At 35.2% G+C, this 26,956-nt stretch overlaps 3 protein-coding genes and 1 non-coding gene across 6 annotated transcripts in view; 3 read left to right on the top strand and 1 right to left on the bottom strand.

The window, feature by feature from the left end:
* The window catches only part of LOC129786050 (putative fatty acyl-CoA reductase CG5065), an 824,046-nt gene that overhangs the window by 715,364 nt on the left and 81,726 nt on the right, over positions 1-26,956 (top strand). The window lies entirely within an intron of this gene.
* LOC129785999 (hexosaminidase D) lies at positions 13,702-23,208 on the top strand. 3 transcript variants are annotated; one of them, XM_055820749.1, is made up of 6 exons: positions 13,702-13,991; positions 15,050-15,192; positions 16,631-17,655; positions 19,675-20,033; positions 20,361-20,860; positions 22,343-23,208. In XM_055820749.1, exons 3-6 carry the CDS (start codon positions 16,631-16,633, stop codon positions 22,523-22,525), a joined length of 2,067 nt encoding a protein of 688 aa, XP_055676724.1. In that variant the 5' UTR covers positions 13,702-13,991; positions 15,050-15,192; the 3' UTR covers positions 22,526-23,208. The 3 variants fall into 3 exon arrangements, with proteins under 3 accessions (XP_055676724.1, XP_055676723.1, XP_055676722.1); XM_055820748.1 differs by lacking the exon at positions 15,050-15,192; XM_055820747.1 differs by lacking the exon at positions 15,050-15,192 and having other exon boundaries at positions 16,593-17,655.
* Positions 23,327-26,447, top strand: LOC129786094 (uncharacterized). The gene is made up of 4 exons (XM_055820907.1): positions 23,327-23,792; positions 23,900-24,259; positions 25,636-26,045; positions 26,103-26,447. Exons 1-4 carry the CDS (start codon positions 23,496-23,498, stop codon positions 26,323-26,325), a joined length of 1,290 nt encoding a protein of 429 aa, XP_055676882.1. The 5' UTR covers positions 23,327-23,495; the 3' UTR covers positions 26,326-26,447.
* On the bottom strand, positions 26,457-26,573 carry Trnal-caa (transfer RNA leucine (anticodon CAA)). Its single transcript has 2 exons — positions 26,536-26,573; positions 26,457-26,502 (listed from the first exon to the last, which is right to left on the bottom strand). It is a non-coding gene; the product is annotated as a tRNA-Leu (tRNA).

The following is a 26,956-nucleotide window of genomic DNA, read 5'->3' as shown; positions in this document are numbered from 1 at the left end:
CATGTTACTGTCATTTATGGAAATGAGAGATTAGACATTTTGTACAACTTATTTAAATCCAATTTGACAGAATCGAATAAACTACGACGGCCATTTTGATTTTAATATCGTTTCTTAAATAATTTCGATCTTAATATAAACTTTTAAAAAGTTCTAATATCAACCAAAATCTTGGCGAAAAAAATCAAAAATTTCCCACAAAGAGTTTTCATATTTTTCAATTCAATTCGATATTTTTCATTAAATAAAAAAAAACTTGTGAACATCTTGTTTTTTGCCACACATATTGCCTTAAGGATTTCCTCCTCCGTGTTTCTTTTTCATCCACCTTTCTTCATCTCCCAGCAACGGTGAGATGTTCAATTTGGTATCGTTGTACATTTATTTGGTATTCGTGCGTGATTACTTGCTGTGATTGCTGAAGATTTGAATGTGACATGCAATTTATGTGGATGCGGTACCTATGTATTCCTGCGTTTGTGCAGAGAATTGCGTCTTTTCTGCAAGAAGAAAAACTTAAAAAAAATCAACGAACGGTAAATGCGATGAGTGATCTCCCTTGATCGAGTAATGCACTGCTCAGGTGACTAACATTCACCTCAAAAACCCAAACAAAGCTGATAAACACCGTAAATAGTGATTAAGACTATGTAGTACGTAAAAAAAAGAACACCCAACTCGCGACAATTTTCTCATTGTCTGAGCTTATAAAAGCTAGAAGTAGGAATAAGAAAAAAGTAATGCTCGCGTGAGAAAAATCATCGCTAATTAACCTCAAGATCACTTTCCCCCGTGTGAGATGATCATGAAATTTCATTAAAGCTGTCAAGCTTGTGCTGATCCACTTTCCACAACTCACCAATTTTCCCACAGGCACTTCCCGCGTGTTATGCTCATCTCGTCAAATCTCTTAATTTATTTCCCTTAATCTTCCGACAGAAACATGTGTAATCACCTCAACATCATTCTTACGTGACTTCACGTCATTGATAATACGTCTTGCATTCCCCACATCCAAATGTAAATTCACCTATTTACATTCATTGCTCTGCCATTTATGCAGCTAACATCATTTTGTTCATGTTGCACATTGGAGATCTCCATCGAAATAAAATGAAAAAATAAATTTGGATGAGTTATTTGTTTTTCGGAAACTCTTCCTGTACATTTTGGAAGGAAAACAAAGTGTAAAACGAATGTGCGTCATAGATTTTTAAAAGAATGTAAATGGGCAATTTAAAATGCATTATTCCAACATATGCAGCAATCAGAAAACATCACTGGATTTTTTTATTTTTATTTTATTGTGCTGTATTTTATTTTGTTCAAAGAATTACTTTGATATAATTTTTTAGTAAATGATTTGTTTAAGGATTTTTATAAAAATTAACCTGGATATTCCTATTTAATTACACGTTTTAAAAATCTAGAGCGTAGCTAGAAATCGAATCTATTAAAATCTATATATAAATTTTATGCGTTTAATTTAGCAGCTTTTAACAATTTGTGCATTTCTAACGTTTGTTGTTTCTTTTCTATCGTTTGACGTTGTTTTAACCAATTAGTGTTTATTTAATAATCGACATTTATTTTATAAATTTTATTGTTTTTTTAACGTCTTTTTTATCGATTGACTTTCTTTTCCAAGTTGACAGCTGTCTGATTTAACGTTATTTGTAGATAAAACTTTAGAGTATTTAATGTTTGTTTTCTAACGATTGACGTTTTTTAATAATTGAAATATGTTTTATAATGTTAGAAATTGTTTTACGATTAACTTATTTCATAATGTTTTTTAGTTTTTTATAATCGATTGACATTTTTTTGCACTGTTTAACGTTTCTTTTCTAACGTTGTCCGTTTCTTTTCTAGCATCAAATCTTGTGATAAACGTTTGACGTTTTTTTTTCTAATATTTGACGTTAGTTGTTAACCTTTGACGTTTCATTCTTAACAAAATCTTTTCTTCATTTCTGAAATCATTAAAAATAATTCATACATAAATAAATACTTAAAACAATTAAGCTAGAATTTAAATTATAAGAATATTTCCTATCTAATGTCTTAACCGTCTCAACTTATTTACAGGACTTTATTGAAAGCTTCACAATCTTGGACATAATTCAGAATCCAAATGGCTATTACAGGTATATTGCGTGCTTTTAAACTCAAACTAAATTTAAATCTGTGTTTTTAGGAGGTTTTAAGTATTCTAATTGAAATCGTAAATATGCAACGTATCTTCCAAAATTGCAAATAACTCACAAGTGATAAAATCCGTAGTGTGGAGTGTGCAGTAGAGTGTTGAGGTGAAAAGCAAAGATGTGTCTATATTAGAAGGTACTTATCGGACATCATTATTAGTTCTTCCTTACTATTTTGCGGAAGGTTCTAAGCGATATTTCGTGTCGCGAAGTGTTCCTGGAAGTTCGCCATCCGCTGTGAGCAACTACTGCCGACAAATGTGCGTGCTGGAGATGCATTAGTTGCTGGTGAAGTTCTCCAGAAAAAAAAAGTTCTTTTGAATGCCATCTGAGTGCGCCCAAATTAGTGTTGTGCAGTGTTGTGAGAATAGGAGGAATTTGGCTTTTCTTGTAGGTCGTGACGGGTGCCTTTTGCTGTTAAATATGTAGTCAAATTGCACATGTCCCGGCCTGCATTGACCGCCAAAATACATCAACGATGCATCGCAAAAGGAATCATTGGCCGCTGCGAGACGTACCATTAAAACGGTTTTGTGCACCATCTCGGTCTCTTTGCCCGAGACAATTGAGGTGCAAAAGAGAGGTGCAATTGTGAAAAACGGTGCAGGAAATGATATAGCACTATATACATTACATACATATGTGGCTGCTGATGTAACATTGCATATGCTTTGGTCACACACTCTCGTATGTTGCGACTCTCCCTTGGCTTGGTGATCTCTGCGCTGCTCAATTAAATACCATTCATAATGCTAAAGATTCACAATTTTATGTGGAATAGCAACACTTGAAAATGATTTATATCTCCTTACACCACTATCGGTGGCGAATTTCACGTTTTTCTGGTTCTCAAAAAAGCATCGTCGACTCTTCTTTTGCCGAGATTCCCTTCAATGGGCTCAATGGATGGTTTTCTTCTTCACTTTGAGTTCCTCAACAATTGAGAATGACGATGGATAATAATCTCGCATGGTGACTTTTTGTCATATACTCTCTGGGGAATTTTTTTCTCCCTCTCAATTCATACACAAAATTTATTTAATTGCATTCTAATGAAGCATTGCCAACATACCTATGGTACAATGAAAATATGCAATTCATTTCGCAATACATGAAGATATTAACCGCACTTGTTTTTTTTTATTGCCTAGAGCAGCGAATTTTTATCGTAGGTTGTAAATAATTTGGTAAATTATTTCCATTCTTTCGCAGTGGTATTTTTCAATACCTAATAATTAAAAAATATTAACTAGATTTGAATCAATTTAACTTCACATGGAAGCCATACATTCAAGAACTTAACCCAGAATTGCCCAAAAATTTTTTAAAATTCTCGCAGTTTGATTTAAAAATTGTCTAGAAAAGTCAGAAGTTATTGAAACACGTAAGAAGTTTTAAAATTATTTTTTAATAAATATAAAATAAAATTTCCTATCAAATTTTGGTTTACATTTTGACGTCTTTTCGGTCAGGTTGACCCAAACATGAAAATTCTATTTTTTTAATCTAAAAATTATCTGAATTTATATAAATAAGGACAAAGAAGACTTTTTGACTCTTTTGACTCATAAATGTTCTCTGAGGGCATCCATAGAAGAAATATTGCCATTAAAATATCGAATATTTCAATGTTTTAAAGAGTTAATTCAAATAAAATTTTAAATGAAGTTTAAATGAATAAGAAGAAGAGGCTAAGCTGTCAAGATGAGCTTTCTGATTGGTTGATATAAAATCTGAGCATTCTCATTGGCTACATTACTTCTTCTACGTCATACACCTAGTGGAGCCTCAGTGCAAGGTTAATTTGAATAAAATAAAATTTATTTCAAAACTATTACAGAAAAATGTATTTTTTCCATAAAAATATCAATTAGCCATCAGCCATTTAAATTTCTTTCGGCACATACATCTCTTTTCAGCGCAGCCTCCGGTGCTTGAGGAAGAAATTCGAAAGGTGATCCAACGCAACGAGTCTTGTATTTGTGTACATATGCTGTAATGCAAAACCGTTAACTCAAGACCTTCCGGAGATGAATTTAATGACCTTCATTTTTGTCTTTTAACACCTCTCATACCCATGCCTTATATAATATGCAGATTGTCCACAGACGTGCGGAATGTCTTGCTCGTGGAAGCAAACTATATACATGGAAATATATATAATATTCATCTAACTATTGTCCTCAGCATCGTCAAATGATTATATTGCAAGCTCAATAGACTGTTGCAGAGGTGTGAAAGAAGCAAACAAACTTCTTTTGAGAGGTGAGAAGGTAAAAAGTGACTTAATCCTCGTCTAATCATTTGTCTTCACGACCATCGACTAAAAGTTTGTTGGTCCCCAGTAAGACGCGATCAGCCGCAGACTCGTGGAGGAATGAGCTGGGTTGGAGGAAAAAAAAAGACCAAGAGCCATGCAATCTCGCGAGTAACAGTAACTTGGTATGATGATTCTGACTTTTGATTATTTTATCTGGGTGTTCTTGGTGGGTTATATAAAATAAAACGATGGCGAGCAGAGGCAGAAAAAGGATTAATGGGAAGTGTGAAAAATTCCACTGTTGACGATTAAATCGATTTCAATGGCAATATTTTGCCCATTTGATCGCCATTGCTGCGACACACATGGCATACCCCCTGCCCTCATCCACCGAAGATTCATTTCCGCCTTTGCCAAAACATTCTCAAATGGAATTTAATATTTCCCATAAGACCCCCCATATAATCTCCCCACTTTTTGTGGCACTAAAAGGCGCGATGAGCGAAAACAGAAAGATACTTAAGAATTGGGGATATGTCGTAAATATGGGCAACTATCGACTAACGATGGACGCAGTGTCTTGGAATCAGCTGGAGACAACATTGAATTAATTTTATCATCGATAGTAAAATAAATGAAATCCGCAACTGTTTTCCGACCCTGAATCACATTTAAATTACATATAAATTCCCAGTGTGTGTGGGAGAGGTCTCTCATTTCCCGCCTTAATTTGTGATCTAAAATTGCGCAAAGGGTGATGGGACATTAATGGCTAATTGAAAAATCAAACCCATAGCCTGCAAGTTAATAAAATGAGAATTAAAGTAAAATTATTTAAATGTCTTCTCATGTTAAATTGAAGGAAATTAAAGAGATTTCTTTTGCAAAAAAGAATTTTTCAGCATGTTTCAGTATGTTTTTCAGTATGTATGTTTAAAAATTCATAGCTAAAATTTACAATAAAAAATGATTTTCGAACGTTATAAAAATCCTCAAACGTTAAAATAAATTTTAAATGATAAGAAAAGAATTTTGAAACATTGGAAAATAACTTTTAAACATTAGAAAAGAAATTACAAACGCTAGAAATAAACATCAAACATTAGAAAAGAAACGTCAAACTAGGGTTAGAAGGTTAAATGTAACAACAGAAAGGTAACATCAAGTATAAAAAAAATTGTCAAATATTAAAATGAACGTCAAACGTTAGAATTTCATATAAAAACTGTCAAAAACTCTTAATTCGAAAGCAACAGCCGTTAATACGGTTTAGTGTCACATTTCATAAATTTAATTTTTAATAAATTTAAATATATTTTTGTCATATATAGGGTGGTCAAGATGGACCATTCTTGGGCAAAACCTATAAAAGCTATCCATGTTATCTTGACCAACCTATATATTCCAAAAGATCAAGATAATCTATTAATCTGATTTCTGAAAAAAAATCTACGTTTTCCTGGTTTTTTTTTGCTACGTGACTTACTTCGAAGAAAGAAGTAGTCAAAAATTGTTCAATACATACTTTCCTAACAATCCTAAAGTCGAATAATAAGGAAAGAGGAAAAGGTTTTTGATAGAATCTACATCAAGATTTGAAATAAGTTTTTCTCATTACACAGATAAATTTTTCTAATAATTTACAGCCTTTAAAATATTAAATTTAAGAACTAAATCTTTAAATTTATTTCTTAACAAAAAAAATTGTTTAATCGTGTAAGAAATGACCAATTTAGGCCATTCTACATAGTTGTGAAAACCATCTCTATGTATTAGAAAAAAGGTAATTTGTATTTGGAGTAAATTAAAGTTCATGAGCATAGCGCCAGGTCGACCAGGTCAGTGGAAAAACACTTTACGAATCTCACACTAATTTGAAAATTTATTGAAAAATTGTGCTCCGGTCCTAACCACGCGCAGCATGGGATGAAATGCGACGACGGAGAAATCATTTATCACTACTTTTTTGGGTGATGGGATCGTAAACAACGTGGATATGGCCCATCGATGTTTGGCCCCAAGATGATGGAGAAGAAAACAAAAAATAAGAGAAGCTGTCCAGAAAATACGGTGCAAAAGAGGCAGAGTTCGGTAGTTTGGGGATCTTCCGTGTCTCGTGTACTGTGGGCTCAGAATGCTGTGATGAGGATAGAGGTGATGTGTGCTGTAGAAGCGCGCTCAAGATGATGGTGATGATGATGGGAGAGCCTCGTGGAGTTCGTCACTTAAAAGTAGCGGTATCCATATTTTAATATACAAACCTCTTCAATTCACGTCTTGAGTGAACATTTTAACTTCTTGCGCCCAATAGAGAAGTGAGCAACTACGGATAATTTTTCAGCACCCAACAAGGGGAGAGGAACCTCAAAGGGGGGCATACAATGTGAGAATTTTCTCTTCCTTTTTTCCCCTCCTCACAAATACCAATCATATATTATTGAGTAATGGTTTTTTAGTGGTTTGGAAAAGCTATATATACGTGTCATATTATATACTCTGCAAAACGATATTCAGGCAAATTAATCTTTCTTCATCTGTCCACGATATGGGATTTTTTTTCGGCAAGAGAGGATGTTCGCTTCAATGCAAAGTGGCTAGTAAATTACACAATAAATTTGTGAATATGACAGCTTAATTCGCTAATTGATACACGACAAATACAAATATGAAGTAGGTACCTACCTACTCGAAAAAAAAGTAAAATACTACCAGAGTTATTATATATGCTCTGACGATTTTTTTGTTAGTCAGCTTCTACACCTTTATTCAATTCTATTATGTATATGTACATAACAATTCTCTACCTCTCGTCCTAATACTCTCCATTGCAGGGCAGCATGTGCTACATAAATGTGTAATATACCATACTTGTTAGATTATCGTTTAGCATTATTAAAGAAGTGAATATAAAACCTCAGCCGCGCGACTCCAAATAACGGTTGAGCGATTTTTATTCGCCAGACATCCGTACACAAGAGATCGCCAAGCCAAAGAATTGCCTCTGCTCTTTGGTATTTGGTGTAACACGGGCAAAAATAACCGCACAAGAGTGGTAACAAATACCCAAGTAGAGGCCACAATTTATTCTAATACTCTCTTGCACACATACGAAAGGAAATTTTGTTGAAAAACAAAGAAAAAAAGCTCAATAATTGCTACATGCATTCATCATAATAATTGAATCAAGCCAAAGTTGAGTCCATGGCAATTTATTTTTTATTTCACAAAATCTTACAGCTCTAATCAATTTTTCGCCTTTAGGAGAAGATCACGAAGTGGGATAGTTAAAAGAACTGAACATTCACCTTGCACTTCTTCTTCACTTTGTATAATTTCTTTTGGGACTAATGGATCAAATGGAATCCATTAAGCATTTAAAGTCTTCAACAATGAGATGAGTTTCTTTTTACATTTTTTTAAAGATTGATTTGATTATTAAGAAAAAAGATGATCAATGATAAATCAATTAATTTTATTATAATAGAATTCTTGATTTTTATCGGTTGAAATTTTTTAAATAACTTTCAGATAAGGAATTTAAGTCAAAAATGATACCTATTTTGATTAGGAATAATCTATATTGGTTCATAACGGGGGTGTACCTGCAAAAAAATTAATAAAAAGAACCCTGAAAGTGAACTAAAAATAGACTAAAGTGTTCTAATTCAAGTAACTTGTGATTAATAAAGCTTATTAACGGTTTTATTGCAATCAAATTAGTTATTTTTTTACAATGTTTTATCCTAACATTTAACATTCCTTTTCTAATTTTTGAGGTGGGCCTGGGGTGCAGTGGATAGAGCGCTTGATTGCGCATCCAAAGGTCGCCGGTTCGAATACAGAACCCGGCAACGTGCCCCATCCGCCAACGTGCAATTAGATCACGTTGACCGGTTGAATCAGGAGATTGATACACTCCTATCCGTAAAATGGCCCACACGTGGTAGTATCTAGCAAGGCCGCCCACTACTTCTCCGCAAGGAGAACAACAACATCATATAGGGTGGCCGGCCCTGTTCCTATATGGGACGTAGCGCCAAAATATTATTATTATTTCTAATTTCTGAAGTTTCTTTTCTAATGAATCAGTAGAAACGAAGTTGAACGAATCGGATAGAATGAGCTTTGGGCTCAGACAGATTTCTGCCGAAAGCTTGGGAAATCTTTGTGTTTTTCTGGACACAATTTTTCTTATCAACGACGCTTCCGACGAACCCAAAGAAGATTTGACGATTATTTTTTTATCTTTAAAATTTTTTTCCTAAGCTTTATTATCTTTTTATGTCTTTTTTTTCTGTTTAGCGAACACTTTTTAGTTAAAAACGTTTTTTTTTTCTAACGTTTGATGTTATTTTATGTCTTTTCTATAGTTTGACAACAATAGTTTCTAACTTTTGAAGTTTCTGTCCGAACCGTTAAGAATACTCAAAATTTTAGTACATGTTTCATGTAATTTTAATCAGAAAAATATAATTTTCAACCATAAAAACAAATAAACTGCTTGATTAGTTAGGGTTTTTAAACACCTTCACATCACGCTTTATCTATAAATATCTCTTGAAAAGTAATTTCAAAGTCGTTAATAATGTTTTCTTTAAAATATTTTTTATATCTTACAAAAGATTCTTAATTAGACGATATCTGATTTCAACAGTTTAGTTTTTTCATAGGTCCTAAAGCCCTGATTTTAAAGAATAATTAAATTATTTGATTTGAATTGATTATTTTGAATTCTCTTTAAAAATATTTTAATGAATTGTGTAAATTTAGGATATTCGCCATCATGAAGAGTATTACGCATATTCACCGAATTTTTTTCCACTTCATCGTTACATATTAAACAGTTTATTGACATTCGGTGAAAAAAAATGGTGAAAGAGGTGGAAGTGATAGTGCTCCAGAAATAGACTTAAATGTAAATTTCCTAAAAATAGCACTAAAATTTACAGTATACGTCATTTTAGTAGTTTTAATCGTTTAAATATTTAAACTATTGAATGTCCCATAGCACAGGTTATTTCATTTTTTTTTTCAAATTCAAATATTCATACCTGCCCACATTTTTAATGCAAATTTTTTGGCATAAAATCAATTTTTGCCTCTGAAACTTTACAGAATTGCTGTAATATTCTCACAAGAATACAACTGTGGGTATGGGGGCAATGATGAGAAATTTAGATGGATGATCTAACAATAGTTTCTTACGAATGGTAATTTGTATTAAAATGAGTTTTTTTTTGTCTGCGAAAATTGAGGAAGCTAATATGCTAAAAGTCCGAAATTTGATTCAATTGTTAAGTGTGGAATCTGAAGACAGGGGGCTAAGAAAATTCTTTGGAAATTAATTATACAGAAGAAGTTAACATGCTGTACAAAGTATATACTTTTTGATATGATGAGTTGGGTTTAATGGCATGAAATGTCATTCAAAGTAGCTAAATTTTTATTTGGGAAAATCGGACAGTGTTCGTCAAGAAAAGACAATTTTCCAGCCACAATATCTCATCACAATTTAGTATGAAAATTGATTAACAGCCGGAAAGATATTTAAATTTTCCCATAAAATACTTAATTTTTGCTCAACTTGGAAACTTTTTAAGGATTGTGTATGGTCTAAAGAAAAATCTCTGATGGGGGAAAATTCCTACATTGGAATAATCTAATCTACTTTGCTCTATCTCCTTTATTGTTTTTCAAATAACATTTCACATTAAGCGACCCAAGTATAAAATAAATAAATAAATTCACCCACTTTCATCTTGGTGTAATTAAACCAAAGTTTTATCTTGAGTCAGTTTGAAAGAGATTGATGACAGGATGAGTCCAGCATAGGAAGTATAATATTAAGAATATTATGCTAACGTTTCCGAGATTTTTTTTCCAAATTGCCTCAAAGTTGACACAGCTTTAGGAGAGAAGAAAAAACCTGATTGAAATTAGAACACCAAAAGAACTTCCTTATTCTCCACATAAGAACCATTAATACGCTACTGGAGTTGCGTTCTCAAGTTACACAAATCACGAACGTTTTTCTGCTGATCATATTTTTTTCCTCCAAGTTCTATAAATAGAGTTTACACGGAGTACAGAGAGAATTTTCTCTATCAGATAGTTCTATGGGAAAGTTGCTGAACAAGACATAAATCACGGGTGCTCTTTTTTCTTAAAAAAAATTCAAAAGAAAAATCAATAGTCCAAGTTTGGTGTTATATTATGTACATAGGTAGGTAGCTGTGTTATTAGTTGTAGTGTGTAATATTTAATTGATCCACTTGCCAGTTCAAGAGACACGGTGCAAAGTCACTGAGAAAATTCTATATGGGGAAATGGGGGGAAAATCAATGAATGTGTGGGAAGGTGGTGGTCGAGGGTCCTCGTGTGAGTTGTGCCAGTCAAATCAGTTCAATATGAGTTGAGTTGTGGAGCAGCACATTGAATTTTAATTGAGAGAATAGACATATTGTGTGTGACGGACAATGATTTGGTGGATTCGGTGAAAATGCAGGACGTGGGTGACAACGGTCCAAGAACTGCAGTTGCATCCGCCGGACATCTCGTAAGCCGGAAGACTCCGGTGCTCTTTTGCACTAATCGGGGTCTCTACCTGCGGACATCCAATGGCACAGGAGGGCAGTATTCCGTTGATTTTTGCGATGTTGAGCGATGGGTGAGTTACACGGAGAGCATTTGATGTGTCCAGGAAGTTGTCATGGAGATTTGGGGGTATGTTTTGCAGAACAGTAGTCGTCTCACATCGATCGGCCTAACACCTGATGCATCAGACGTCTCAACCACCCACACTTCCTCCCACCACCAATCAGGCATTCGCATCGTTTCGCCAAAATAATCGGTACGTTATATTCCTTTGGAAAACAACCCCCTAATTTTCTCAATCACCCCATCCCTGCACCGTGAAAGTAATCTCAAATTATGCACTAAAAGCTCGCCTGGAAAATAAATTGAAAAGCACACCTGAGGGCTTTCACGGATTTCAATGGCATCTCCCACTATATCAATCTCCGTCAACCCGTTGAGAGGCCTCCAATTAGCGTGGTATCATTAAAGACCCTCCTTCAGGAACCCGGGCACTGAACCCAGGAAAGGATGACAATACACATCGGCACTCATATTCTCACATCACTTTCTCTCTTATTCACTCTCCCGCTAAATGCTCCAAGTATTTTACTATCATTGCTCATGTAATTCGCACACTCCATTCAAATGTGCTTAATTCTCTATCAATTTTTATTTTTGATTTTATGGATTTTATGTAGGGTTTGTTAAGCTTTCCGTAGGACTCAAATTAAGGAAAATATGTTGTTTGTGAAAGAAGAATTTCCTCGGAAAAGCGGTGACCGCTCCTTAACCACTTTCCCGGAAAAATTCTTCATTCACTTAATTTGAGGGATTAATTGCTGTCTGTTCCTAAAATTAAATTAGACCCTTAAAATTCTGAACCATAATGCTGTGACGAAAGGTGAACCCTCTAATTTTTCATGGACGTGACTGAATTGTTGAAAATAATTGAAAAATGTTCTAAATTGTAGCCTAACTCTCAGTCTTCTGATACAGCGGATACAGCTCAAAAATAAATTTCGAGGCATAAACAAAGTTATACATTGTGGGTTTCATTGTGGGATTGATTGTGAAATACTAACTCTTATAATAATTGGACGCTTTATGATTGATTTCCAAAAAGAAACAAAAAAAAATAGTTTTCAAAAATTGCAATTCTATTTTTATTGCAAAACTCTTTGCAAATTTCGTCTAGGTCCAACGCCTCCACTTCATGTGGATATGCGGCCATGATGACCAAGTGGTTTAGCCGGTCTTGGCCGCATGTTCTACGTGGGTAATTTTTCAGCCTACGTAGCAATGAGAAGCTCCTTTCTGCAGTGGCGGTAGATTCTGAGAAGGTGAAATTTGTGAAGTTTTAAGTATTTCTGGGAACAGCTCCTTTTCCTTTGCCCTTTGCCTTCTCCATTTGATAAGCACTTTCTCCACGTCATGCCGAAATAAAAATTTACCTTTTTTCTTAAACGAAAATGTCCTTTAAATTCCGGCCCCCCTTGGTCACTTCTTTCCTTCCGACTACCCTCCATGGCACAGCACTTACTGTTTCTTAAATTTCACTTGTATTTTTCACAATTTCAATGTAAAATGAAACTACAAAAAACATATATTTCAGATTGATGAAATTTAAAATCTTGAAATTTATTTTGAATTTCCGAAACTGAGCCACAGCTGCCCGGAATGTAGTTCCTTCCGGGGGCGTCAAGTAGTGGGTGCGGGTACCAATGAAACGCAACCTTTTCCCAAAGCTTTCGGCGTCAACCACGCCTTCCTCCGCGCCCACTACTTGACGCTCCTGGAAGTAGTTCCCTCCGCTGTTCTCTTCCATCCACATCTTTGTACTTCATCATTTTCCGTAATCGATGTGGGATCGCTTCCAGTATCGACAAGGGCATCAAGTCTTCCACTATAACTTCTTTGTGCATCTTTTTATTTATTTTACAACTGCTGGGATGCTACACCACTCATCCATTGTAATGCCAAAATTGCGAAAAAATTAACGAAACAAATAAGCTTATATTTATTAACTACTTATCGTGATTATGAAAAAATATAGTTTGGGATTTAATACTGTTTATTTGGTCAAGTTTTCAGAAAGTTGTCGAAATATATGTTACACATTTTACAATCACATAACATTATGAACAAATTTCTATCAAATGAATGATATTTCCATTTACCCAAGTTGAATCAAACATCTATTAATTCCAAGGAGACAAATGTTCTTTGCTTATATTCTTGCACTGTTCTTTCCTTTATCCTCGTCGCCAATATGTTGTGTCCAGATGGAGGAAAACTCACTAATTTGGGGTACTTATTAACAAAATGTATTTCACGACCTTTCTCACTGACGGTTGAAGGGAGACTGCCCGATCAATTCGACGCTCCCGAAGATTATGAACCATACTCCCGTGTTAAAAGGTAATATGGTTCATAATCTTCGGGCATGTCGAGCTGTATTGACATACAATAGCTATTAATTCCATAATTATGATATAAATCAGTTAAAATCATCAACAACTAAAATCGAATAGAGCAATGTTGAATGGATGGTACCAATTTGCCCCCTATTGCAAGGAACACCGCACAACGTGCGCATGACTCCGAGCCTCCACTCTGGCAATCTTTGTGAGAGCATTTAGAGATTTCTCTGGTGTTGTGGAGAAAGTGGCGAATGGAGCTTTTTGGTGGCTGCAAAATACTCTCAGTTGGACACATCCATGAGCCTAGATCAGTCGCAAATTGGTCTGTTGGTGGATGAAAAATAGTGACAGTTTCTTGCTGTGGACGCCCCAAAACAATTTAATTCACTTGAGCTCATTGAAGTGGGTGAATATGTGCAGCAACTAATCACACAACATTGTGTCTTTGTGCAATTTGCATTGAGAAATTCCAACAAGAAGGGGAGACAGCCCAATTCCCACAGTGAGTTGCTGCATTTGGTGTTGCGGAAGGTGAGATGAAGTTTTTTTTTTTGGCCAAGCTACTCTTTTTTTCTCAATTGCTGGGCTCAAGCGGTGATGCGAGGGCAGGAAGTGGGAGATTGAGACGCTTGAATGACTCCATTGGATGGCAATGCTTAATTAGGACACTGCTCGAGTGCTCTTTTCGAGCTCTGTGGAGCACACGAGACAGACGTCTATCGGCATCCAACATTGCTTGACGCGGCAAAAGGGGGGAACCTTTGAACTTTGAGTAGAAAGTAAATTTTCCAAATGGGGGGATGGCGGTGCAAATTGACGAGAAGATGAAAGTTCAGGGGGTTAAGGGGTACGTACACTATCCTCCTATTCTCTCTCTAATGGAACCGGCTGGCGCTCAATGCGAAAGGAGGTGTCTCTATAAATGAATTATCTAATTTTGATAGAAAATTTAATTACTTCCATATATTTTCCAGCCTTAAGGGCTCATAAAGTAGAACTTGAGGGGTTGTTTTGTACCTTGAAATAGTTCCCAAATAAAGCACATAGACCATCATAGGCTATTAAAAAAAAGGGAAAACCAAATAAAAAATTCTTGTTTTTCCAAGTTTAAACTCATAAAAAATTAAAAGCATCATTTTGCTGACTACCAGGGATAGTAATTTGAATAGAGGTGTCAGAAAAATATCAAACCGAACCATGAATAAAAAATAAACACATTGGGCTACAATAATAAACAGATAGATGAATTCAGGGGAGTTAAATTTTTTAATGTACCCTGGTTTTCGGGTTTTTATGATGTGGCGAATGCCAGGCAAACAGTAACCCACCCCCTGGGTTCGGTGGGTTGGTATTTACAAAAAATAGTAAAGCAAACATAACTCTTTCATTATTACCGCATAATATCTACCGGATTTAGTGAATTATATAAAATCATTTAAATTAAAAACAAAGAGAAATTGGCGGAAAATCGTTGGTTTTCTTTTCTCTTCCTGATCCGGTGAATCCTTCAGGATGAAATGATTCAGCTGACCAAATCACCCAACACTTTTCTAATTTTTTATCTTCTCTTTTGCAATTCTTTTTGCCAGTTAGTGAATAGATTGGCAATCAGACGACAAGGATAAAAGAGACGAATTTGATTACAAAACGGAGTAGTATTGATATCCTCATATGCTCCATACGCCATAGAATTGGAGCAAATATTACAAAGATAGGGGAGTACGGCCTAAATGTGAGTCTTTGTCGTCTATACAATTTTTATTTCTAAAATTTTATGAAAGGAGGAAAACTTTGGTGCAATAAAAATCAAATAATTAAATAATTAATCAGAATTTATTCAAGATGTTTTCTTTACCTTATTGAAAGTACATAATTGATTTTAAACACGTTGAAAATATATTAAAAATCGATTTTAAAGTAAAATACGAATAATTAGCTTTTAGATTAATACAAATAACGTTTTATTTTTGAAATTTAACAACATTTTTAATGTTTAACAATTCTTTTTAAACTTTTGGAATTTTTTCTAACGTTTTTGGTTTTAATGCTTATTTTTCAATATTTGACTTTCGTTCTAAAGTTTGACGGTTCTTCTTTCACGCTTCATATTTTTCAAATTATCTGTCCCTTTTCTAACGAATTTACTAATCATTTAAATGATTGACAGTTCTTTGCTTTCGCTTGATTTTTTTTCTAACTGACATTTCTTTTCAGTTTGAAATTTTTTAAAAACGTTCAGCATTTCTCTTAGAACATTTGATTTTTGTTATTGTTTATTTTTTACGTTTCATTTCTAACGACTGATTTGTTTTTGTTCTAACATTTGACGTTTGTTTTAATATCTAACCATGACTAACGTTTAATATTTTAACGGATTATATACACATTTTGCTTAATGGATACAGCTCTGTTCTATTCTTTTTTTTAGGGTGATAGACGTGCTAGTTAAGCTCTAGTTTTGAGCTTAATTAGTGGACTGTCAAGCAGGTTTTCTGACCCTTCCTATAATTCTAGATGCCCAAAAATTGTACAAAAGAAACGACTTTTATTTTCAAAATTGAGGTTTATGTTTTAAAGAGAAAAACTTTAGGAGCCAATTTAGATTAGATTTTTATTGAAAGGTCCTCCTACATGCTTCAGACGCTTTCGCGTCCAGCTTAGCGTAGTGTGAGGATCATGTAAAAAAATTTAGGATCCAATTTGGGCCATCCTCCCCTACATATTGCATTTCCCTATAGAGGATAGAAACCATATAGTATAGAGGATGAGGATTCACTCATTTTTTCACTTTTATTTTTTTTTTTATTATTCTTTCATACCTTTTGATGAACAATTCGGAAGGCATTGAAAATGGGACAATTCACTTCATCTCAGCTTTCAAACAATCCTCTTCACACTCGACGCAAAAAAACTGAAATGATAAAACCCTTTTCATCATCCTTGATGGTTGTGAATGAAAAATATTCTCCATAGTTTTTTGACTCTTTGCTTTTCATCGCAAATACCGTGAGAGAGTTTGTCAAAATCAAACAGACAAATTGAATTTCGGGGAATGGAGATTTGAGCTCACTGTATTATATGTATGTGGATTGACTCCAATGATATGATTTGGTTGATAAAATTGAATCACAGGGTGACTGATGCACCCTATTTGCTTGCTCACATTGCAGATGCACTGGCGTGTCCTGATGATGGTGTGGCGGCGGAAGTTGTACGTGATGGGATGTGTCACGGTGCTCGTGGTGGCAGCCTGGGGTTGGGCGACATTCTCACTAATTGGCACCCCCACAGCCACAGATGAGGGTGTAAAGGTGCTCGATGGTGCACACACCGAAAGTCAGGGTCTCTGGCAGCGTCTCACAATCTTCCGACGTGACCCCAAACCCCCACTCGATGCTGGGGTGAAGTTCGTGAAGCCAACAGGAAATATTCCGCCCAAGCCACAGTCGGAGTCAATGATGAGTAAGCTGGACAATCTCTTCTCCAGCAAGTACGTGGAGAAGCTGCGGAATCTCAAGGTGCCTGACCGTGAGGATATTGCATGGCGTCGTAAGGCTATTGAGCAGAGAGCTGCAGCCGATAAGCAGATGTACTACGATCATGAGCTTCAACGTATGGGGGTGCCTGTGATTAAGGGAATTGGTCCTGATTCGGGGTTAGTGCCGCCCAAGCAACGCCTGGTTCACTTGGACCTCAAAGGAGCCCCGCCGAAGATTCAGTACCTAAAACGCATCATTCCCATCCTCAAGTCCTTAGGAGCTACAGGGCTATTGCTCGAGTACGAGGATATGTTCCCGTATACGGGTCAAATTGCAAATATTGCAGCACGCAATGCTTATGCTAAGAATCGTCTTGTGGACTTCCTGCAGACCGCAAAGGCAGCGGGGCTGACGGTAATGCCGCTGGTGCAGACTTTTGGGCACATGGAGTTTGTGCTGAAGTTGCGAGAATACCAGGAGATGCGAGAGAACCCTGATTCACCCCAAGCTCTCTGCCCTAGCTTCAATAAATCCCTTCTCTTTGTGGAAGAGATGCTTTTGCAAGTCATCAATTTTCACATGAAAATTGACGAATCACCCGTCCTTGACGATGATGCTGGAACAAACTCACTCAGACCACACTTCCGGGCCATCCACATTGGTTGCGATGAAGTCTACCGGATGGGAGAGTGCCCACGATGTAGGGACAAGTCAAAGTAAGAAAATAAATTTATTAAAATCTTTTAAATTTTATTAAAAATCTTCGGAAAATGACGAGAAAATCTAATAAAGACTGATAATTAAATTACAAGGCGAATAATTTGAGCTTTTTCTAATATAATTGAGGAGAACATATAAACAATTTGCTAGATAATAATTCAATTATTTAATTAGAAAGCATCAGAATAGCGAAAGTTTAAGCATTTCATTTTCAAACTCACCACCCAAATAGTATGAAAAGTTTACATTTTCCAGTGCAAACTTTTTAATGGGGCTAAATCCAAAACTCGCCCCTGACTAGGGGTTAAATTATTTATAACGTTCGGGTCAAATGAAATAAAACTTTCGCAACGAATTCATAATTTACAAAACACGCAAATTCAATGATTGCAAATTCACCACAAACGCTATAAAATTGTAAAATAAATTCTACTTTTGGGTAATTTTTTTTGGAGCTGTGATTTTGCACTACGTGAGGATGTGGTAGAGTGGGGGTAAATTAAATAAACTAATGCAATTAAATAGGATATTTTTTTAATTATATTTTTCATATAGCTTTGTGGTTTCATCACAAAAAAAAACTTTGTGGTATTTTTATTTTGGTATTTTTAATTATCTGGGTATTAAATTAATTTTTATTTCTGAATTTTGTATTAAAACACAATTTAACTGATAAATCGCAAAATATTCGCGAATAGAATTAATAGGGTGAATAGGATCACATTTTTTAGAAGACTGTTTGTGATTTCGAGAAGCTTTTTTCAGTGAAAAGAAAGGAGTAAAGACGGAATAAAAAAAATCATCAAAATCTCGTAGGTTAACCCTTACGCGACCCTACGGTAATACTTTGACCAAAACGTGAAACATTACATTTCCGAGAACTTATATAAATAAAAGAGTTGTAAATGCATAAAATTTGCTTAAAAGAAACCAAGGAAAAGTTTTGACTGATAATTTTTTTCTAAGAACATTCATAAAATAAATAATGATGATGAAAAGATCGAATGTTTCAATGTTTCTATGTTTCATACATATGCGCAAGGGCTAAAAGAGAATCTAGATAGCGCAAATAATATTATTTTCTAAGTCAGTAATTTAAAACAACACAGCAAAGATTTTTCTAAAATTGAAAACAATGAGTTTCTTTTTTATTTCATTTAATGCATGAAACATTCGTGCTAATGTTTCATCTCTGAGTAAAGCATTTTTCCCATTTCTCTAAAATCGTTTTTCCGACCATAACTGTGAATCTCTATACTTTGGTTTGTGAAATTAATCACAAAATAACTCGTTAAGACTCATTGTTGAAACATTGTCATGAATGTTTCACACAATGAATATTTAATGTAACTGTTCGTATTTTTGGGCAAGATTTTGCCGAATTATCCTAGCTGATATCAATAGTCTTATCGATCTTATCAAAGACTTGACTTCTTAACTTTTTCGCGTTTTTTGCGTCATACGCTGACCCAAACGTGAAACATTTTATTTTTTCAATTATTTATGAAATTAATTGTTTTTTCAAGTTAGAAAAGCATCAAATTCACACAAAAGATGACATAGAAGAAGTTCCGACTGAGAAAAATCCTCTGAGAGCATTCATAGAATAAATATCGTAATAATAGAGCGCATGTTTCATTGTTTTTATGTTTCACGTTGGACGCGAAAGGGTTAGAGGTATAGAAATTATTTGCAAAAATTTGTACCAGCTTTACTCCACTCTCCCCTATTTATTTCCCATTTATGTAGTTTAAAGCTATAAAACAAACGCTATTTATATTTTAGATGAATTTAAAACATTGATCCTGCACTGAAAATAGGATACATATTTGAGCTTTTAAAGCCAATTTTGGTGTGATTCACACAAATCGATTCGGGGAGGATCATTAAAAGCAAATTTAGCATTTTGATATGTTCCAAAATGCAAATTCCATCCTTGTAATATATAATTGAGATATTCCTGTGAACATGATGATTTATTTTGGAATAAACGCAGCATAACTTTGCATTTTCAGGCATGAGCTTTTCTTAGCTCACGTCTCAGCTGTGGCGACCCGAATAAAGACACGCTGGCCCGGGTTAGATGTGGTCATTTGGGACGATATGATGCGGCAGATTCAGGTTCTCGATTTGCAAGACTTCAAACTTGGGGAGTTGGTGCAACCGATGATTTGGGTTTATGCTGAGGATGTGTATCGATTTGTCTCACCGCAAACTTTTGATAAATACTCAATGGTCTTCCCAACGGCTTGGGCGGCATCTGCCTTCAAAGGAGCCCACGGGGAGACACTGCTCCTGCCACCATCCCGTCGTCACCTGGAAAATACCTTAAAGTGGTTGACGGTGATTCAGAGCGAGAATGCACGCTTCAAAGGTAAAATCTGAGTACTCCTCCTCCCCCAATCTTCCAGGAGGCCTCAATTATTCCAAGATTTGTGCCTTTTGCGTAATTAATTGAGTTACGGGGCAGCAATTAAATGCTGTAATTGAAGTCTTTGTTTTGAAGAAGAAATCGATATCGTATTGCTCCAATATGTAGGTAGTACTGAGAGGGGCTTTTGAGGTTGCACCCTCATTTTACAACCAACAATCAAGGATTTTTAATTGCTTCATATCATTAAACTTCGACACTTCTTGTGCTTCCTTCTTTCCTCTTTACATTTAGAATTCAATTTAATTAAAAATAATAAATCCTTTTCAGGCGGCATTCAAGGACTCGCTCTGACCGGCTGGCAGCGCTATGATCACTTTGCCGTCCTCTGTGAGCTTTTGCCCGCAGCATTGCCCAGTTTGGCCGTTAGTCTGGCCACAGCCACACTGGGATACCTCGAAGTGAATGGGCACAAGAATACCATCCTGAGCGCCATGTCGTGCCCCGAAAAATCCGCCGAGAGCCTCCATCGACGTCCTTGGTTGGATTTCCATCAAGATCCAGATATGTCCTTCTTTGCGTGGTGCATGTTCCCTGGTAGTGCACTCTTTCGCTACTCCCACCGTCTTCTCACCACCGTAGCCGAGAGTCGGGACTACGTGGAGAATATCAAGTACAAGCGTGGTTGGCTAACTGACTACAACATTAAGCATAACTTCACGTCCCCCGTGCGAGTGGCTGAACTTGTGGAACATGCGACAAAGCTCAAGGGATCACTCATCACACTAGCCAAGAACGCATCTGACATCATGATGGACATCTACGATAAGGTAGGTAATGACTTGAGCAGGAAAGAAGAACATAACATTTTATGCTATCCAATGACGTTTTGCTTTAATTCTTTTCATCAAAACTCTATTGAATTTAACAAATATAATTTAAAATTGTCTTAAAAATAAACTTAAAAATAACATAAAAATAACGGAAAATTATTAGAGTTTGAAAGACATTTTCTTTGTAATTTTTCTCGTCGAAATCAGTACGGAATCAATCATAATTTAAGACAGAGGCGTAGCTAGAAATCTATTCACGATGTGTTTTAATTTTCTTTATATAAATTTAAATACATTAAAAATAATTAAAAACTTCTTAGAGGACCATTTTATGTAGAAAAAGTTTACTAGTCCATATTAACGTCTGTAATATTCATGTAGCAGCTTTTGAGAATTTATTTACGCAGTTCTAACGTTTGAGAATTCTTGTTTAAATGTTTGACATTCCTTTCTTAACATTTAATGCTTTTTTTTAGTTCCGTTTGACGTTGGTTTCAACCAGTTTCAACGTCACAATATTTTTTCTAACGTTAGACGTTTCTTTCGTAGCATCTTTTATTTAAAAAGACTTATTTTAGCGTCTAATTTTTGTTTTTTTTTTACAAATTACGTTTCTGTACGCATTTGACTTTTAGCTGTGATTCTTTCGAAGAAAAGTTTTTACTGTTGACATTTTTTTTAACATTTGACGTTTGTATTTTGCCATTTTTAATTTTTGACGTTTGTAACAATGTCTGACTTTTTATACTTCACGCTCGTTTTAATGTCTGACGCTTATTTTCTAACGTTGGCGCTTGTTTACTAGGTTTTGACGATCCTTTACTAGCTTTTGATATTTCTTTTGTAAAATTGGACATTTGTTTTAATGTTTGACGTTTCTTTTCTCACGATGGACGTGACTTCTTTTCTAACGTTTGACATTTTTTAATTTGACGTTCGTTCAGGGGTCTGTTTCTTATTACTTTTGACGTGAGTTTAAACATGCCACGATAATTTTTTTTACGTTTGACATTTTTCTCCTAACATTTGGCATTTCTTTTGTAAGCATTTGATGTTCGTACATCTGACGTTTTACTTAAGATTGAATTTTTTTCAACTTTTACGGTTATTTTCTAACGTTAGACATTTTTAAAGAGTATTTTAGTTTGAAAAAATATTTTTTCAAATTCTAACAGAAACTTAAATTAACTGAATTTCTTCGATTGGTTTTAGACTGTTTTAGTCTTTCCTGGCTACGTCCCTGATTCAATGAAAGGCAAATGTTAGAATGTTAGTAAATTATTCTGGAGTCCATATTTATTTTTATTTTTTAAAAACCTAATTCGTCCTACCATTCGTCCTATCAATCGTATTTTGGTTCTAGATTCAAGAATACGGATCTGGTGGGCCTGATCTTGTTTTTTAAGAACTCAAAGAACATTTTTCTTTTAACAATTTAATTAAATTTTTAATAATTTACAAAACTTCTTTTCTTTGCAGTTCACAATTGAAGAGTTTATTGAGCAACGGATTAATCCTGTCGTAGATGAGCTGAATGGACTCCTCGCGGCTGCATCACGCCTGAATGCAATTAAAGTGTGGCCAAGGCGTCCTCTGCCCTACATTCGTGTCATCACCGACATCAAATCCCTCACAAATAGCACCAAAAAGTCCCCCCATTGAGCACATTCCGAACCACAAACTTTGTCACCACAAAGGCCCCCTCCCGCATCTCATAAGCAATAACTTGATGAAGTTTAACATTTAACATTGGAAATGGAAATCCGTGTGTTTTAGTAAAATCTCGGCGAAATATTCGATACAAAATGAAACAACTTTAATCTTTCTAGCGTAAAATTTATTGTGAGTGTTTAGGTAAAAAAAAAAAGAAAGAAAGGGATAACATTTTAAGAATTTTACTGTGACTATAGTTAAATCTTTGGAGGCTTTTTTCTTTTGAATGTGTAAAAAAAATGAATCCTCCTTCGGACAAAAACTGCGATAGATATTGCAGAGAATATATATTGTGTACAGGTTTCATTTGTTGAGGATCATCACTTGCAGTTGGATTTTTCATGTGTCTGGAAAATTGTGAAAATTTTCGTGGGAAATGCAACGACAAGCGATGAGATGTTTTATTAAAATATTTAGGCCCAAAAAAACTCTCCCCATTCCCACTAATATTGAGTTGACGAGGAATTTTTGTGAGACAAAAAAAAAACACTGAAAGACTGATATTTTTTAAATTTTAAATTTTAGTTTATGCGTTGATGGTTTAATAATTATATTTTAATGAAAATTAAGAAGAAAATGTATTACGAAGTATTGTGAGAAAATAAAGGTGAAATTCTTCAATCTACTCGAGAGATGTCAGCATGGAGTCATTATTGATTTTCCCACACAGCCCCATCCACCCCCCAGAATCCACCCCGCTCCCGTATCCCCAGCCAGGGTAACGAAAAATCATCTGCGAGTGGCAGTTTCATTTTATTTTGCACAAAAAAGGACCTTTTCTACGTCATTCGTGTGTTTTTAGCAGTTTTTTTTCTCGGGATCAAATCTTTGGATTTTTCCTCTCTATCTAGGAAAATCTCGAGTGTGAGATTAATTAAATAATCAAGGAGAAGAATTTAAGGGAAAAAAATCATAGGAAATGGGAATTGATCAGGACACGCCTTCAAAGTCGAATTTATCTGTGAAATTACTCGCGGATGTTTTTGCCGAAATTGATCCACATGTCCAAGTTGAGTCCTTTGAGGAGACTCAAGGCTCAAGACGTGGTGACAACTACACGGCAGCACTTTTCCGCATTCGGGTGAAGGGATCTGTTGTGCCCGATGGGAATACGGCCAAAAGGAGCAAATGGGAGTGTTCGCTCATCTGCAAACGCCTCCCAGATAGTCAGGCACGTAGGGATGCCTACCGTAGTGAGACACTCTTCCGCAATGAGGTACATTTTGAGCACAATTTCAGCTCCCCAAACATCCCCTAAAAACTCTCCAAAGATTCTTTAAATTCACCTAAAAAATCCATTTTTATTTCTTCCTCAAAAAAAAGGTTCATTTCTACACAAAGATTGTGAGGGAATTGCTCTCCTTCCAGCAACGTAGGACAAGAGAAAGCTTCAGTGCAATACCACGTTGCTACTTTGCTCGGAATGATCTTTTAATTCTCGAGGATTTGTGTGCTAAGGAATTTTGTATGCCAAATCGCCAGGAGGGGCTTTCACTGCAACAAACGGAGAGTGTCCTGGCGGAATTGGCGCACTTTCATGCCCTAAGTCTGGCCTACAAGGCGGAACATCGAAGGGAATTTGACTTGCTAACAGCCAGCATTGAGGAGGGAATTTTTGCAGCTAGTAATTTAGAATGGTTCCGGAACTACTATCGTCATCTCACACGCAATGCAGTTGATATGGTGAGTTTTACTACAAATTATTACGTAAAATAGTAAGGTAGCTTAAGAATTAGTCTTTAAATGATTTTATAAAGTACAAGAATAGAAGTAAAGAAGATAAAAGCATAGAAGATAAAGCATAGAAGCTATGGGAGTAAGGGATGTAAGAATCAATCTGTGCGTTGTAATTTGATTTATCGCCATTTAAATAATGATTATATTTTTACTTCAACAAGGAGTGTTTTTAAATTAAAAGAAAAAAAACATATTTTGGGGTAGATTCTGGTCTTACAATTCATGAGTTATAAGATTTTTGGTATTCTGGGAAAAATCTTATAGGATTTTGACAAGTTATTTCTATTTTATCAATTTTTTTAAGGAAAATTATTTTCTCAGGCATCTTCAGAGATCTTTCTGACTATTTTTCTAAACAATAAAATCTTCTTTTCTTTTTCAGAACGGCAATAAAATGATTTAAAACACTATCTGTTAAGATCTTACAACTTTTCAGTTATAAGAGAACAAAAGAAAAGATTTTTATCAGAATCTACCCCATCTTGTATTTTAAAATAATTTCGTACGGTCCTGATAAAAATCTTTTCTTTACTTTCCTAACAACCTTAAAAATTGTTGTGAGATTTTGACAGAGCGTTTTTAAATCTTTCTGTGTCATTCTATAAAAGAAGAAAAAAACAAAGATTTTGTCAGAAAGAACTTAGAGCCATGGCAAGGTATTTCTTTCAAAATCCTGATTAAAGAAACAAATAAAATGTTAAAATCTTATAAGATTTTTCCCAGAATACCAAAAATCTTATAACTGACGAATTGTAAGAAGAGAAAAGAAAATATTTGTATCAGAATCTACTCAAATTAAATAAAATACATAGCAGAATGATTATTTTAATTCATCATTTTCATTAAGAAAAAAAAATTGCCTAAAAAATTCTTTAAAACTTTTAAATATTTCTTTGAAAAAAAATTTTTTTTTGGCATCGTTTTATCTAAAAAAAAGTCTTATAAGGGATGGTCAAGTTATTGGGTTGTCCAATATTTTTCCGGATTTCTGACTTCAAAATACGAGCAATAATTTTAAATAATTTTAAAACTTTAAAGAAATCTGGGTTTCCAGTATATCCTTAATAGCTAGAAAAATAAAGCTTTGAAATTATTTCATGAAAGAGCTAACGAGCTTCTTCGCTGACCCATAGATTCTTTATTATTCAGAAAGATTTTTTCTTTTATTTATTTTTTATTAATTTATTTCTTAATGAATTCCTATAAAATTACATAGAATCTCCGTTTTCGGTTAGAGAAAAAAAATAATTTTTTGAGTAAAATAAATCTCAAAATTACAAAAAAAATTCTTTTAATCATTTATTTCTTCTTAATTAAAACAGGTAAGCCAGAGCTTCCAAGATGCCGAGGATGGCCGCCTGTACGTACAGAGACTGCGTGACTTTGTTGATACTGATGAATTCTTCATGCGGATGGTGGATCTGGTGCGGGGATCCAGTGAATTGGCCGTGATCTGCCACGGGGATTGCTGGACCAACAACTTCCTCTATCGCTACAGCGCTGACCGGAAGTTGGTGAGCGGTGTGTGTCTCGTGGATTTTCAGCTGATCCGCTATGGTTCACCAGCACTGGACATTGCCAATCTCATCTTCTGCTGCACTGATCACACCCTGCGGAAGGAACATCTGCCGAGCTTGTTGAAACTCTACGGCCAGGAGCTTGCTAAAGCTCTCAAGAAATTCGGAAGCTACCCCAGCTTCTGTGGCAGTTGCGAGGAAGAACTTCTTGAGAAGTGAGAATTTTTTATTAAAGAAAAAAAAAACATTTTTACTGAAAATCTTTTTTTTAGGATCCAGGAGGATTTCAAGAAATACGCCCGGTTTGGTTTAGGCTTAGCCATGGATATCCTTCCAATTAGCACATGCTCAGCCGATCAAGCACCTGATCTGTACGTCCTACCAGCTGAAGACGCCACGAATTTAGCTCCAGAACTCAATGTCCCACCGAATGAGATTTGTGGTCGCAAAATGCGTGACATTGTCGTGGATTTGGTGGACAATGGATGGCTCTAGAAGACAAAAAATTGCCCAGAAAACTCCCTCTTTTAGTGCTTCGTCGGCTGGCATTCGACAATAAACATAATATTGCTGCAAAAGAATGTTAGAGCTAAAATAAAAAAAATATTGAAGATGAAAAAAAATTGTGTCAGAAGTGGGATTCGAACCCACGCCCTCTATCGAGGACCAGAACGCCCCGAACCCATTTGTATGGGCAAGATTGCTCTTGAGTCTGGCGCCTTAGACCGCTCGGCCATCCTGACATGCTCGCACCTCTCGTTGATTTTCCACTCATTCCACGGCACTTCTTGCAACATTTTGTACCTATATGGAAAAAATTCAAGATAATTTTTTTTCCATATTCATAAAGCATTTTTATCTCTCATTTTGTTATCGGTTGTGGAAAATATTTCTTTCGTGAAGTTTTGGCTTTTTTTGCGGAGTTTATCATTCAATTGAAAATATTTTATTCAATTTGGAGATTTTTTTTGTAATTTCTTTGTTTTGAAATAATAATCCAGAGGCAAAAAAAGCTCCCAAAACCACGTGGTTAGTGCGAATGAGTCATCGCGCGCTTTCTAAAGTTTTACCTCCATAAGCAAAACTTTCATAAGAGCTTTTTAAAAAGTTGATGGCGCTGCTGGCA

This window comes from Lutzomyia longipalpis, chromosome 1, assembly GCF_024334085.1.
Source record: "Lutzomyia longipalpis isolate SR_M1_2022 chromosome 1, ASM2433408v1".
NCBI classification, from domain to species: Eukaryota; Metazoa; Arthropoda; class Insecta; order Diptera; family Psychodidae; genus Lutzomyia; species Lutzomyia longipalpis.
This window is presented reverse-complemented; position numbering and strand designations above follow the sequence as displayed.

Bases quoted from the DNA above. Each gene is read 5' to 3' on its own strand.
- LOC129786094 (XM_055820907.1), top strand. From the start codon at position 23,496: ATGGGAATTGATCAGGACACGCCTTCAAAGTCGAATTTATCTGTGAAA. The intron at 24,260-25,635 runs GTGAGTTTTACT...TAATTAAAACAG, and splicing joins CACGCAATGCAGTTGATATG to GTAAGCCAGAGCTTCCAAGA. The intron at 26,046-26,102 runs GTGAGAATTTTT...TCTTTTTTTTAG, and splicing joins GAGGAAGAACTTCTTGAGAA to GATCCAGGAGGATTTCAAGA.
- LOC129785999 (XM_055820747.1), top strand. From the start codon at position 16,601: ATGCACCCTATTTGCTTGCTCACATTGCAGATGCACTGGCGTGTCCTG. The intron at 17,656-19,674 runs GTAAGAAAATAA...TTGCATTTTCAG, and splicing joins CGATGTAGGGACAAGTCAAA to GCATGAGCTTTTCTTAGCTC. The intron at 20,034-20,360 runs GTAAAATCTGAG...AATCCTTTTCAG, and splicing joins CGAGAATGCACGCTTCAAAG to GCGGCATTCAAGGACTCGCT.